Raw genomic sequence first — 16,707 nt, 5'->3', positions numbered from 1 at the left:
TTTTCGGCGGGGGATAATAAAAGTGCGTATACACCCTTGTATAGCTAATACCATAGAAGTATTAAATGAAAATTGTGTAATAGTGTCATCTTATTGTTGTTATGAATACTTAATGTGGAAATTGACTTTTACTTATATTTTTGGCAGCTGTGCGCTGAATGCTTTGAGAAGAGCCGAATAAAATGCTACCTTGACAAATATCTGCTTAGATCTGCACAGTAGTATATAGTATATACTTGCTTTTGGTATGGTCATTACACAATAAACTCGAAAATACACAAAAGAACTTTATTGAGTATAGACAATTTGTATAAAAATGCAAATACTTGCATCATAAAAGGTAATGGTGATATTTTTCTTTATAATTCAATAAACATTGAATAATAAATAGATATGATTAAAACAAAGTATGAGAAAAAATTACTATAACAAAAAAATGAGTTATGATGGGTTTAGTTCCTGCTATCTCGGTACTCTAAAAGCAATAAAGATATAACAAAAGTTTGTTTTTGAGAAACATAAATGGTAAGCTATTTTGCTAAATTAACATTTTTAAGAAAAAAAAAGATTAAAGATATTTCAACAGATGTGATTATTATTTGAAATAAAGTATCCCTTACTCAGTACTGTGAAAATGAAAGCGTTCAAGATACGAATGTTCAGTAATGTGAAAATGAAAGCGTTTAAAATACGAATGTTCAGTTATGTGAAAATGAAAGTGTTCAAAATACGAATTTTCAGTTATGTGAAACCGAAAAGGTTTAAAATACGAATATTTATTTATGTAAAAATGAAAGCGTTTAAGCTACTAATCATTTGAAGCAAGCATTGCCTCTATCCGCTAATGTGCTAATTTGTTTTGGTAACATCAACATAATTTTGAAATAATAATTCAAAAATGTGTTAAACTTTTTAATCTATTTGGCAGTATCGTGAAAAACTAAAAATATTTACTATTTCGTTGTAATTGTAACCATACTGATGCGGTAACAACGAAAAAGAAAGTACAGTGTCCTTCAGAAATGCAAAATGAGCTTACAAAAAATCCAAACAAAAGAAATAGTTTTTTTTTTACTTTTCATAAACGCCATTTCTTGATTGGCATTGTTAGTTATACATGTGTAACAAAATAGAAATAATTTTTGAAAACACTCCACAGCTTAAAACTATAAGTGCTGACAATTCCTTTCTCAGAAAAGATGAAAAATAGAAAAAATAAAATAGATATGTATATACAGCATGCTTTGCAGAAACACAATTACAATTAAACCCACCTTTTTCTTAAGTTTTAAGTTTTTGAAAAAATATAAAAAGAATTGGACACATAGGCTCTGTTCTGGAATTCCTTTCACGATTAAACAATTAAGATATCAAGTTTGAAGTAAGCAGTATTGTAATGTAAATCAAAAGGCAAGATTCACGCGGATCAATATTCGTTGATTTTATGTAAGGCCAGGAATAGCTCTGGCAGCCAAGATCAGCATCGGTGAAGCCACAATATTGAGTATACCAGCAACAATACTCAAACCAAACGATGCATGAGGTTTGAAATGGACCAAGGGGTTCGCCGATTCCACCATTTTCTTTACCTCGTTGTCGACAACAAACACAATGGCACCGATTATCACGAACAAGCCTGCACAAATAAATAAATAAATAAACAAGAAACATGGCAATGCCATGAAACCAGGTTTTCAATTATCACCATTGTAGATAAATATGTTGTATTTGAAATACAAATACATGCAACAAACAATGTAACTATGTGCAATGTAAAACATGAATAATGTAGGAGGAATTGCCACTGAAGAAGTGTTCACTATATATTCTGTATAAGGAAAAAAACAAAGGGCCATAATTAGGTCAAAAATTATCCAATCACAAAACCCCAACAATATGTGCCAGGGCGCTTGGTGACAAAGCTTCTGTGAAAGTTTGAACAAAATCCGTTGAGAAATGTAGGACGAGTTCAGCACAGAAGAATTTGTTCACTATAATATATTGATAATTCTGTATAAGGAAAAAAAACAAAGGGCCATAATTAGGTCAAATATTATCCAATCACAAAACCCTGACAATATGCGCCAGGGCACATGATGACAAAGCTTCTGTGAAAGTTTGAACAAAATCCGTTGAGAATTGTAGAGGGAGTTCAGCACAGAAGAAATTGTTCACTATATATTCTATATAAGGAAAAAAAACAAAGGGCAATAATTAGGTCAAATATTATCCAATCACAAAACCCCGACAATATGCCCCAGGGCACTTGGTGACAAAGGTTCTGTGAAAGTTTGGTCAAAATCCGTGGAGAAATGTAGGAGGAGTTGCGCACAGAAGAAATTATTCACTATATATTCTTTATAAGGAAAAACAAGATTGCATTTGAGAAATGCTTATAATGCCACCGCATTACACAAATTGAAGGGTAGGAACAAATGCTGTTGAAGAACGGGTCTTTTATTAACCTCGTGTATTATTGTCTGGATGAGCCGGTACCAATGCAAAGCCAAAGTATTACTATAAACTGCTAGCATTCCCTTGCAGAAAGATAAGCAGACGACAGCCTAAATTTCATGACTACATCAAAGGACAACACAGTAAGACACTTTGTCAAAATCTAGGTCAGCTGATAATCAAAGTTCACTTTACATCTTAATCTGTGCACATGGTTCACATTTCATAGCTGTACATCAAAGGACAAGAAAGTCGGTCACATAATCAAAATCTAGGTCACTTGATATAAAAGTTCAATTTTACAACTTAAACTGTGCACATGGTCAAAATTTAATTGCTGTACATCAAAGGACAAGAAAGTAGGTCACTGTCCCCTTGGGCAAGGCAAAATTTTGACCCAAGGGTTTAATTCAAAACAATCTTGATACAGGTCAACCAAACAACATTTCAAGTCAAATATCTAAGCTGTAGCTTTCTCCCATTCAGAAAACATTTGTTTTATTTTCTGTTTTTATTATGTGTACTAAATGAAAATCAATGCCCCCAGGCAGGGCCGATTTTGACACCAGGGGAAAAATTTGAACAACTTTGGTAGAGGACCTACCAGATGATATTATATAGCAAACATCAAAGCTCTATGCCTTGTAGCTTCAGACAAAAATAGTTTTTATTTTTTTTTTACTATATGTACATAATGAAAATCAATGAACCCGGGGCGGACCCAATTTTGACCCCAGGGCTATAATTTGAACAATCTTAGTAGAGGTTCACTTCCTAAAGTCTCATGCCATAAATTTAACCTCTAGCCATTGTCAATTCAGCGAAGAAGATTTTTCAAGTTTTTACTTTGTACATATAAGGAAAACTATCGCCTCTAGGGCAGGGCAATTTTTTCACTAGGGGCATAATTAAAACAACTTTAGTAGAGGACCCATAGATGATATTATATACCAAATATCAAAGCTCTAAGCCTTGTACCTTCAGACAAGATGATTTTTTATTTTTTTACTATATGTACATAGTGAAAATCATTGACCCCTGGGGGTTGGGCCAATTTTGACACCAGGACTATCATTTGTACAATCTTGCTAGAGGTTCACTACACAATGTTTCATGCAAAATATCTTAACTCTAGCCTTTGTAAATTTAGAGAAGATGATTTTTTAAGTTTTTATTATACACATATAAGGAAAACCTATGGCCCCCGGGGCGGGGCTAATTTTGACACTAGAGGCAAAATTTGAACAACTTTGGTAGAGTACCTATAGATGATATCATTTAACAAATATTAAAGCTCTAAGCCTTGTACCTTCAGACAATAATATTTTTTCATTTTTTACTATATGTATATATTGGAAATCAATGACCCCCGTGGCAGGGGCAATTTTGACCCCAGGGCTATAATTTGAACAATCTTGCTAGAGGTTCACTACACAATGTTTCATGCAAAATATCTAACCTCTAGCATTTGTCAATTGCTAGAAGAAATTCTTTTTAAGTTTTTACTGTAAGTTTTTTACAATATACATATAAAGAAAACCAATGACCCCAGGGGCGGGCCGATTTTGACCCCAAGGCTAAAATTTGAACAATCTTGCTAGAGGTTCACTACACAATGCCTTATGCAAAATATCTAAGCTCTAGGCCTTTTGGGTCTTTACAAGAAGGTATTTTAAGTTTTTACTATATATGTACATATAGTGAAATTCAATGACCCCCCGAGCGGGGCCGATTTTGACCCCAGGGCTATAATTTAAACAATCTTGCTAGAGGTTCACTACACAATGCCTTATGCAAAATATCTAAGCTCTGGGCCTTTTGGGTCTTTACAAGAAGGTATTTTAAGTTTTTACTATATGTACATATAGTGAAAATCAATGACCCCCGGGGCGGGGCCGATTTTGACCCCAGGGCTATAATTTGAACAATCTTGGTAGAGGTCTACCAGACAATGCCTTATGCAAAATATCTAAGCTCTAGGCCTTTTGGGTCTTTACAAGAAGATCTTTTAAATTTATTCTTATAATTCCTTTTGGTTGCCATGGCAACCAGATTTCTGCATGGAATGAAATTCTTTGAACAACTTTGTGAGCCCTTCATCCAAGGATCAATCCTGCAAAGTTTGGTTGAAATTGGACAAGTGGTTTTTCACAAGAAGATTTTTTAAGTTCACTATATAATCTATATAACACACACACACACACACAAACAAACACACAAACACACACACACACAGGTGAATCGCTATATGCCACCGCATCGCAGATGCTGCGGTGGCATAAAAAACAAAGGGCCTTAATTAGGTCAAATATTACCCAATCGCAAAACCCCGACAATATGACCCAGGGCACTTGATGACAAAGCTTCTGTGAAAGTTTGGTCAAAATCCGTTGAGAAATGTAGGAGTTGCGCACAGAAGAAATTGTTCACTATATTCTATATAAGGAAAAAAAACAAAGGGCCATAATTAGGTCAAATATTATCCAATCGCAAAACCCCGACAATATGCGCCAGGGCACTTGATGACAAAGCTTCTGTAAAAGTTTGGTCAAAATCCGTTGAGAAATGTAGAAGGAGTTGCGCACAGAAGAAATTGTTTACGCCCGCCCGCCGACATACCTCAATCTAATAACCAGTTTTTTCCTTCGGAAAACCTGGTTAAAAATAAAAAAAAATCGGAGATGTGATGTTGACCAGTGATGCTCACACGATTTGTTCATCAATATCTCATAATCATCATTATCTCATCATTATAATTATTATCTCATCATTATAACCATCATTATCTCATCATTATAATCATCATCATAATCATCATCATCTTTTACTCATCATCATTATCATCAGTATATCATAATCATCATTTTATAATCATCATAATCAACAGTACATAGTTATCATCAACATTATCATCAAGAGAAATCATCATTATTATCCGTACATTATCATCATCATGATTCATTACAATGTTATTCACCAATATCAATCAATCATCAATTTATCAGTGCACCATCAGCATCTGACACATCACTATCGTAAAATTGGCAGTCATGGTCGCAGTTATAGTTGCAGTCATGTTTCTGTAGCCGTATTGATAGCCGTTTGTATAGTTGTAGTTGAATAGCAGTGGTGGTAAATGTCGTCACATCTCTTACTTTAATGGTACTTTTAAATGTCGTGGCAGTAGTGGTTATAGTATGTGTTGTAGTCCTAGCCATAAAGTTAAATTTGTCGTAGTAGCAGAAGTTGTAGTTTTAACTGTAGTACTCGTATTCTAAAAGTTGTTTTACTAATCTTCAAGGGACGACCGAATCAGTTGTCTGTATGCTTCAGGTTAAACCGACAAGTAAATCATAATCTGATTTTGCTCTAGAGGAAGTCTTCACGTAAGCTGTAGCTGTCTGGTGGTCATAGAAAAATCAAAATACTTGCTGCCGAGGTCGTCCTGTATATAACGAATTGTTGTCGTAAAAGTTTTAGAAGCCGTTTTATTTGTTTGTGTCGTCAGACCAAACAAATAATGGTAGCGAAATTTCAGACCCTGATGTTCTTATTTGCAAATGCCGAAAGTAGTCCAAACTCCTCGAAGCGGTTACTTCCCTTCATATGTACATTATCGCCGAAAAATTAAGGGGAGATCACTGCGTAAAGATGGTCAAATGACAGGCGCATTAATTTTCAAGCAAAATAGTTCCTGGATGGTCCAAGATTTCTAATATTGTTTTATTCTTTGTAGATATACATGCTTATAGTAAGCTCCATGATTATTTACATCTGTGTTAAACAACAGTTAGCGTCGAAATAATAAAGGTTACAAACCCTAATTTAGGATAACATGGTTTTCTTCAGGCTGTTAACATATAACTTCATCGTGGCCGATGGGTTTGCGCGCTCGCTTAGGAAGCGAGAAGTCTGGAGTTTTGCCAGTTAAGGCAACTCATTTTTTTCAAATTGTTTAAGTCAAATAGACATTAAATTGAATTAGTCTTATAGCCAGTTTACTACAATTACAAGAGCGATCAGTGATCACATGTGTCGCCTCATGATGGTCAATTTCATGTTGGGACAAGTTTTGTGACAGACGGACAGACAGACGTACAGTGCACAACTAGACTTGATACTGATCATTCCTGTAAAGTTTGGATGAAATTGCACCAGTACTTTATGAGGAGTAGTCCGGACAAGTTTTGTGACGGACGGACAGACGGACATTCCAACATTTTGGCTATAGGGGCTATTTTCTTTGTTATTTTCTTTGTTTTCTTAAGGGCTACTAGCCCCTAAACCCTTTGATCACGGAATGAACCTATTGTTCTCTTTTGTTCTCTTTACTGTTATATAGCCCCTAAACCCAAAATGTTTGCTCGGACGGACAGACAGACAGACGGACAGACAAACGACGGAGAAGTGATCCCTATATGTCGCCACTACTCCGTAGAGGCGACACAAAAACGCTGGAAAGCATTGGTTTATAATCTCACAACCTTCACCTTCCTGACATTCTGAGACCCAAACAAATTCAGCGCCTTCTGTGCTTTGATTTAATGCGCAGTCATGTGATATACAGACGCCGTCTTTGAAGTCTTAGTCGTCGTGGTTGTCGTTGTAGTCGTATAATTCTTAATTATGGTAGTCGTTCTCGAAGTTTAAAAGTCGTAAAATTCGTATTCGTGGTCTCCACTACTACTGGTCTATTATTCAAAGTGGACGCAGGTCAAGAACGCTGTATTACAAATGGTCACAAATGAAAAATGCACTTTTGTTGTTTATAAGGGAAATTAAACAAGAAATTTGATGACGTTTTCCAAAACAACACGTACTTTTTGACTGTTTAAGTTATTAAACTGAACTATATTTTGGAAACTTTTTAAACATAAATTTGACTGTATCTGATTCACATATCGCCTTACTTGCAAAAAACGGAATGGGTGCGGCTATGTACAACAGACGGTTATTCTCCTTCTTGAAAAATATCTTCAAGCAGACCACAACTATTGCTGCCGTGGTTGTCAGGATGGCGAGGATCTCGAGAGCGCGTGCAGCTTCAAATGCTTTAGCTGAAAATAAAGTAATTGAGTAGTATAAATCTAAAGTATTGTGTCTTCCGAAAGCTTGTTCAAATTCCTTTCCGTAAATATTATCAAATGTTCAATAGAATTATTTTTATGTTGGTCATATTTAAACGCTTTTTAATTTTACAACGCAAGAAAAATGGCGAAATATGCCGAGAAGGCATGAGATGTATGACGAATTAAACATCTTAATTATACTTCCGTCATTGTGTTAATGCAACTGCTCAAAATTATGTATTTACGTTTGAATTTTTAAACACAATTTTTTATGGCTTTAAATCATAAATATGATGCTCAAATTAAGATTTATCAATTTTGTAGGTTCCAAAAAGCATCATTAATAAAGATATTACCGAATTTAACGTTTCGTGTTAATAAAGGGAGGTAATTGGAAATTTATTTTCTATAAAATTTGAGTCAAATTTTACAATAAGAAATGAATGCATAAATTTTAATGATTACATATAATATGCACAAATATTTGCAGTTCATATTTTACATATTCTTCAATGTTTGAAAATTGTTTTACATTGTATTTGCATAATTATGTACAAATATATAATTTAACTCAATGTGGTTAACCATTTTGATCAATTAACATTGTTGGCTAATACATGTACGAGGGTTGTTCAAAAAGGTCGTGGACTGCGGCTGTACTGTTCACATCTATAAAGTTGTGCACACGATGTTACAAGATACAGATATTGAAACATGTCTTTAAAATACAGTAATAAAATCAATAAAATGTGTTTAAAAATAACAATTCTGTGAAAATTACAAGTAACAATGGGTACGCGATCCGGCGCACGCTAATGATAAAACAAAATGACGTTCGTGACGTCGAAATTTCAATTAAAAATGTCACAATCTTCTGAAAGTACATTTTCGTGTGTTCTATGTCTCCTAATTATATAACCATAAACATTTTTCTGTTTGTTATGATGTAACGAGAATGAAAGCGGTCACCTTTTCGCTCCATTCTCCGTATAAGGGTCCGAAAGCTAACCACTTTCTTTATCACGATTTTTGAGTAATCTTGACTCTTACCGGACATTGTTATCAAGTTGATTCAATTGATGATTTATAGTATCAATTTAAAACCACCATCGTCTGATCTTTAAAAAATATGATTCTTAACCCATTACCAGATATATATACAATGTACGCCTTTCTACGCCTTTTTCACCCCCTCTTTTGCTTTCTCAATTGGTGATAAAAATGCCTTATTTAGGCCCCAAACACTTGTTTTTGTTTGAGAAATCTTGTTTAAAAAAGTGACCACTTTTTCGGCGCCGTCCCCCATCCAAAAGATACATCAGGGGGTTGCCAGAAGGGGGATGTGCCCCTTCTGTTTGGGGGGTTTGAAGGGGGCGGTAGTCCCCCTCATCGCCAAAATTTTTCGGACTTGTGAGAGAGTAAAAATGACCCCAGGTCGATCATAAGGTAACGTGTAACCAACGCTGAAAAGCCTTTGACCCGATCTTAATCCATTAAGAAGTGGCAGCACTTTGAAATCAATTTTGATAGAAAAAAATCAACGCAAAATAGTGATTTTGGGCAATTTTGAGATGTCCCCTAGTTGCCATGGTAACAGGAAATTTAAGACTGAGCATGTTGTTACAAAGGCAATGGTCCAGTCAACATTTGTGCCAAGTTTGATTAGTATTGAAGCAGTTTTTATAGTTTTATAGCAACTTGAACTTGTAACGGGAGACTTTTCAATGAAAACAGCCATTTTTCACAAAATGCTCATGGGGTAATGGGTAAACAGTAAAAAAAATAGTTTATCAACTGACAATTGTTATCTGCGGTAAATCTACTGAACACCGGCTAGCATTTAATACTATTATCAAACAAGTCAGGGAAAATACATGTAATACAAATAGTAACTACATTTATTTATTGTAAATACGCATCCATCCTTCTTAATAAAATAAAATATTGTTTAAATTTAATTGTTTGGTCAGAATTGATTGTGTAGACCCGATGCAGAATCTAAACATGTCGGACAGCTCGCACACCTTTCATTCTGTCCATCCTCCTGTAAAACTTTTGCAAATGACGTTCCAAACGTCATGACGATTCGCGGCTTTCTCCCTCGCCCTTTCCTGTCTGTGGTCATGAATTCGCCGGTTTTGAATCTCTTGCGCGAGCTGAAACCGGGTGACCTGGTCGCCGACTCATATTGTAACCACCTCATATGAAGATGAAGGAGTATCCCCAATTTGATGGCAAACGCTACTGACTACTGCTGCTCAAAACTGTTTGTTTAGCCATTCGACGTCCAAATGACGTCAAAATTCAGATTTATGTCATTTAAATATCAACAGATGTTTACCCGCATAATACCTGATGAAATAACCGTTCGATTTATTTCAACATTTGTTTATATTTAAAAATAATATGAAAATTTTGGCGTGCGCCGATGTTGCGTTGCCATGGTTATTAAAGTGCACATAGTTCGCAACGGATGTAAAAGTATAAGATAAAAGTAAAACTTACTTTTAGAAGTAAATTAAGGCATTCGTTCGATACATATCAACCAGGGTTGTTTTTATAAACCAAGGAAAAAATGACAGCAAAAGTCCACGAACATTTTGAACACACCTCGTACACAGGGGGTCGAACGTATAGCGGTGGGATACTCCTTTAAGCGAGGTGAATTCGTGCGATACGCCCTAATGGCGGACGGGAGCGAAAACGAAAGTGGGCATGAGCATGTTTTTTTCCAAATATTTGTTGTCTATTGTAATTTTATGAAGAATAGCATTGTGCATGCTGATCAGAACTTATAATTGTGCATGATAGTCAAAATAAACTACTAAACTTTATAGAATTGAGGAAGTTATTGAGGTATTTGTTGCTGCAAATTCAACCGTTAACCTAATATACACATGCAAACGAATAATGTATCAGTCGTTTTAAAACGAGATATTCGATTAGTTTAGTCCAAACATGTTTTTTTTTAAAACAAAATGATATACAAGAGTAGTTTTCCATATCCATCCGAAAATATATAAAATATTTCCAGTTTTCTTACTGTACGCCTAATATTTGGTCCGATAAACCAACTGTACGCACAAATGTTGGTATGTTTTTATGTAGCAGTACATTCTTATTCAATTTTGAGGAAATATCAAGTTTTGTGTTTGTATGTTAATCATATGTAAACCACAGTGTCAATTAAAACAACAGTGTCAATTAATGTATTATACTATGATTTAATTTAAATATTCTTTTCTCAAAAAGGTTAATCATTAAAATGAGATAAGTTATGCACAGAAATTTGAAATTCTATCAAGTAATCAATAGTCGCGATAATATTCGTTTTGTTTCTTCCATTTTTTTTTTTGCAATGGAACTTGAAATTTATAAAAAAAATATACTGGTTTGATTTCCTCTATGGATTGGATGATATATTATATACAGAGCACATCATTGTATTTCAGTAATTCTGATGTTTGTCATTAGCTCTGTCGCAACCGCCGTATGAACACATCTGCGGATGTTTCTAAATTCAAAATTTTACTATTTCATGTTTAAATGTTGAATTCTGCTTAAGCCGGTGCTAGGGGGCGTGGACGGTAACTTGCACTTTCCAGTACCGTCCATGAACAGGCTCAGTCAAACCGAGCCTGCAACATTTTCAATTTTGCCGTGTTGGGCTTTCTTTAGGGATTCTGTATTTATCTATTTTTTGAATATATAACTATACTACTCCATAACCAGTGTATACCAAACAGCTTTGTGTATTTGCTTATGAAAGCATTCAAAATTGGAGTGATTTAACATATCTGCCAGTAGTTTTACTTTTAAAACAAGGCTTTCTCTGCAACATTTAATGTATAGCATTACCCCTCACTTTTTTGTAAATATTCATTTCCACTAGGAGTTACTCTTATTGTTAAACCAAGTGTACCAAGAGATTTGTACTGTTACAGGCCAACAACACTTTTTAATAGTATAAAAGTGCTTTATTATGTAAATAAAAGTATTATAGATTACAGTATCTGTTCGGGAAATAAAATAAATAACACACAAGCGTTTGTGAGTAACAGTTAAAATATCAACTCTCCTAAAAATACTGATTCCCTCGGCTAACACCTTGGCTAACAGTATTTTCCTTGGGATGATATTTAACTGTAACCCACAAACCCATGTGTTATTTATATACTTCTCCATAAGCAGTGTGACTCAATCTAATATTATATATTTAATAGCTTTTTGTTTATTTGCACATGTGTCAACATTTGTACTTGTGGTACTTTACCTATCTGGCAGTAGTTTTGTTTGTTAATCAATTTGTAATGTTTTAATTGCTCTGCAACATTTACAACTGTGTATTAACACATGTGAGCACCAGCTGTTCCTAAGAAAGACACTGAGCTGTTTGATGTCCAATGACTGACTGAATTTTGAAATTGTAGTTTTTCCTGACAGGCCACAATTATTTGCACTACAAAAATAGCCTGTTCTAAGCAACATTTTAGAAAAGAATTTTACCACCTAAAGATTTTTACCACCTGGTTCTCAGTCTCTATCTCTAGAACAGCAGTGAAATGTACTGTTTGAAATGTTCAATTATATTTATATAATATTTATAAATTGGAAAAAAAATCAGTTTGACAGCAGCATGTACAAATGATCTTAGAGCCTCCTGAAGTAAGACAGCCCTGAAATTATCACGTGACTGCTATTTTTTCTGAAATGTTCTGCTTTGAAAGTGAGTTAATTTATACAAGATTTCTTAATTGGTTTCTTAAATTCATTCTTACATATTTTGGTCAAATTCCTACTTTTTATCTAAGATCTTAGTTATAGGTTACTTTTTTCCAACTCCTAATTATCACAGGACAATTATAATTAATTATTCAAATTAAGTTCAAACACTTATATAGATGGTTATACAAAACTTTTATTTCAAGTAAATCTTTAAGGAAAGAAGAAGATTTCAGAATTCCGGAAATGGGCACATATATGGTAGATATCTTAGTATAATCATGGAAAACATGTACAGCAGATGTGATAATGAAAAATATCGAACCTTTAACAGCGTACAGTTATTTTATCGCACCAAAATCCAGCATACACTTGAATATGTTGACCAGTAAGCGTCTATGTATATCAGAGCACAAAGGTACTTGCTATGCAACTCAATTATGATTACTCTTATAGAATAAAGAAGAAAAAGAAATTAACTATATTAATATAAGCTTGCATTAAGCGATTTTATTCACCGACCCAAACTTAGTTGCCGTCAGTTTACCTTCAATAACTTTTTTAATTATGAATTTAGGCCTCTTTAGTTTTGATGAAATGTGTGTCGGTCCTATCTTCACATCCTCAATACAAAATATGCAATTGTAATCGAAGATTTATGAAATGCTTAATAAAAAAACACTCACTCTGACGTGTGTTTACACGGGTAAATCCGCCATTAGGGCGTATCGCATGAAATCACCTCGCTTAAATGAGTATCGCACCGCAATACGTTCGACCCCCTGCGTACATACATTATTGTGTCGTTAGGGACATCGGCTTCAATAATCCCTTCAACGCAGTGAGTCAACTGATAAGGGAAAACCCACAATCAAACAAGATTACATTTGTGATACAAGATTGAATTTGTGAAAAATATGCTTTGCCATCGTATTATTAAACACTTAATTACTATACTGCTTTATTTTCTGTAAATAGTGAGTTTTAAGACATTTTTTGTACAAAATAGATACAATAAACTATCTTCCACTCGTCTGAAATTTTAATCTCAATTTCTGTAACAATTCAACGCCGGGCGTACGCAGTATACATAATCCAAATCGCATTCAACGCGAAATACTGACGAGAAAGTGAAGAGTTGTGTCAAGACATTTGTAATATTAAAATTAGAAGAACATCTTCTATAAAAAGAAATCAAATTTATTCTGTTTTTTTACGTGACTCGCTTTTGTACGAAATACCGGTTGAAAAATTGTTCGCGGTATCAGAATTTTGAGGATGCGCGGGCATCATATGACCCCGTGTTTTAATGGTACACTCCTAACACATGGTAAAATTACTTTATTAGTTTACTTTGTCCAGTTCATACAAAGGACATTGATTTTAAAGGCTTAGCAAACATGCTAGTGGTGATAACACCCTTATCAATATCTAAACACAAAGGAGAGCCCCTCCATACACACGCCTAACCCTTTATATCCATTATTCATCGTAGCCGAATGAATAGGTCCGTTTAAACTTAGTTGCACAACAACAATACATAAAATTGTATGTTTGATTTCGATGTCCAAATAAAAATACTTACTGTACATTTAAAAAAAAAATAACATAGAACCAAGCAGATTTGTATAATAGCATGAAAATTAAGGTATGAAATTAAATTTTACTTACGCACAGTAAACCCGTCGATGGTGTCGAAGCTCATGCATGTCGAAACGGAGGCACCGCCTTTGCCCTCTGTTGCAGTCCCACATGTCTTCCATAGTCCAAAACTAGCAGTCCCAGTTTCACCTTTCACGGTTAAAGAGAAATAAAACCAATATGGAATTGCCACGCCTATAATATTTGAGATTAAAGCTAATCCTAAAAGAGCGAGTCCTATTTTGTCAAATAACATTTTTGTCTCGTAATTTAATTTTCACTTAATGTTTTATTCAAGAGAACAAAAGACGTCGTCTCTCAACGCTCAACACTAATGACCACCTAAATCTATACAGGACCTGTCAGTGTCACTCACACTACTTGGTAAGTCCATGTTGAGATTAAAGGTAAATACGGTTATCAAACAAAAACGATACTGTTTCTTTGTACTATTTACAATATTAACAAATTAAGGTTGTTTTTTTATGTAAATTACATTGAAAGTAAATCACCGCATATATAAATTAAATGTGAAAGCTGTTTGTGTCTAAAAAAAACGTTTGACAGTCAACGAAGTTAATATAGCATCCCCGAAAGAATAATGTAAGTGGGTGACGTCATAAACTTTATTTTCGAAAAATCGCAGGTCGCTGAGTTACGCCATGTCGTACCTTCGTCCTTTCGAATTTTCGGAAAAATAAAAGAAAGGCGACAGTACAACAAAATATGTGTGTTGGCGCGCGCGTGACTGTGCTTTTTAAGTATCCATACTTTTCCCGAAAAACGGAAAAAAATTCCAGGCCGGTGGGGGGTGCAGGTACTGGTGTTGATCCGGATGTGCACTATACACTGTTTCGACGAAGGAAGTCACGTGACCTGAAGAAGGTAATATTTTTCAGTGTTTTCCTGAACGACATTATCTAAGGGGAAATCTATATATTAATAAAATGTCATCATAAAAATGATGAGACTTAAACTGCATCATCTGCTTGAGGGGATAGAGTGCATGCCGACTCAAGTTGACTGCAGTAGAGCTCAATCTGTTTTAACAAAAACTTTTCTTAGTGTTTTACAGTGAAATAGTTTAACATTGGCTTTTCAAATAAGAATATCAGTTCTTGAACTATTTATTCATATAATACATGTTTCTATCATACTTTTGTTGAAAAAATGTTTTTCTTACACTGATGAAATTGAAATTTGGATAAATTAATCAACAAATTTCGGCCTTCATATTTAACAGTTCACTATCAACCCTTACGAATACCAATTTCATTTTTATCAAACCTATTTCTATAAGAAAATTTACTCATAAGATTTTTTTTTCAAAAATAAGAGTAATGAATTTCGAAAGAAATATAAGACATTCGACCTTCAAGTCTTCCATAAAATAATATTTAATTAATAAAAGAGAAAGTGAACAAACAGTCCTCCATCAAATAAAACATAACTGTAAGTCTACAGTTACTTATAAAGTATGGCGCAAAAGAAAACCATGCCAGTAATCATCAGTCTAACAGAATAAAAATGCGGTGTTAGAATTCTGTGTTGTGCGGTGCTCCAAAATTCATGTTAGTAGGACTTTTCCACCATTTATCATGCAACTGCTATGGTAACTGCCCGATAACACTAGCATGATAATTATATTTGATATTAGGTCAGAAACCTGATATCAAAAATAAGCCCCACCCATTTTAACGGACTTTTTTCGATTGCTTACAAATGTATATTCGTATTCTCATTTTTATCAGCATGTGAATTCTACAATTTTATCTCATACCCTTACAAATTAGATTTTATGAATTATTCAATTGATTGATATTTTAAAAATGATAAAGAAAAATACAAATGTACATGTACAAGGTTTAAGAATAAACAATATAATATATTGAAAGATTAACCATAATTTACTGGCTTTTTCTAGTTAATTTTTTACTTATAATCGTCGGTCAATGTGAAAATTGAATTCTTAAAATTTATTTTACAATTTTAATAAAAAAAAGTAGAAAACGTAAAAACTCAGTATTAAAATAGCACATATAAAAAGAAAAAAAGAAAACAATATTCATAAAATATGTGAAAAAAATATATATTAAAATAGATTTTGCAATTATTGTATAATAAAACAATTATGCTCAACATGATCAACATGGTAATATAACCAGTGTCATATTTTTACTAATTGTGAACAAATAAGGGGGTCTTCGCTAATAGCGGACAATACACAAGTGTGGTGTTGATCATGCGTTACACAAATGGATTATAAATGTTTGTGTATATCCGTTGCTATTAATAATCACGATATTACATTTATGACCATACAAAAATAACAACTATAACATAATATTATATATGTATTTCATTATTTCCAAACTGTAAAAGATATATTAATTTTGATTACTATTTTGTATGTTCCAAAGAAAATACCACATGATCTTGAAATTCTATCAAATCACCAATATCAATGATAATATCCAAAAATACCCCTATATAATATAAATAAACTTATACCATATGGAGAGTATATTTTGAATATCATTGACCCGTATATTTTGGATATTATTGTTAATATTGATAAAATTTCAAGTTCCTGTGGAGAAAAAAAGTAAAAAGTAATATTCTAATATCTAGCATGCCCACCAAAGTTCATAATGAACAATGTTTTTCGTCCGCTCATTCATAAGTGATATACAATTCTGGTAAAAACCAATTAACCATTGAAAAGTTTATAAGAATATCTTGTCATCATATGTCTACTAGTTCATCTTCACTTTCTGCATTTCTTGCTTGGACGCCCTTTGATGCTTTGCATCAATGCTTT

General features: G+C 33.7%; 1 protein-coding gene across 2 annotated transcripts in view; it reads right to left on the bottom strand.

Annotated features, from left to right (window-relative positions):
• Positions 1 to 274: 274 nt before the first annotated feature.
• Positions 275 to 16,707, bottom strand: part of LOC132731818 (claudin-1-like) — a 37,199-nt gene continuing 20,766 nt past the window's right edge. The window contains exons 1-3 of one of the 2 annotated variants that reach the window (XM_060718092.1): positions 13,917 to 14,184; positions 7,365 to 7,511; positions 275 to 1,636 (exon numbers count right to left, since the gene is read on the bottom strand). In XM_060718092.1, coding sequence (XP_060574075.1) covers positions 1,443 to 1,636; positions 7,365 to 7,511; positions 13,917 to 14,142 — 567 coding nt within the window. In that variant the 5' untranslated portion in view covers positions 14,143 to 14,184 and the 3' untranslated portion in view covers positions 275 to 1,442. Of the gene's footprint in view, positions 1,637 to 7,364; positions 7,512 to 13,916; positions 14,185 to 16,707 lie in introns of those variants that run through there. The other variant, XM_060718100.1, reaches the window with a different exon arrangement.

The sequence above is a fragment of the Ruditapes philippinarum genome, unplaced genomic scaffold (assembly GCF_026571515.1).
Source record: "Ruditapes philippinarum isolate M1 unplaced genomic scaffold, ASM2657151v2 ctg6004_1_1_1_1, whole genome shotgun sequence".
Taxonomy (NCBI): Eukaryota; Metazoa; Mollusca; class Bivalvia; order Venerida; family Veneridae; genus Ruditapes; species Ruditapes philippinarum.
The sequence above is the reverse complement of the archived record's forward strand: the minus strand, read 5'-3'. Positions and strand labels throughout refer to the sequence as shown.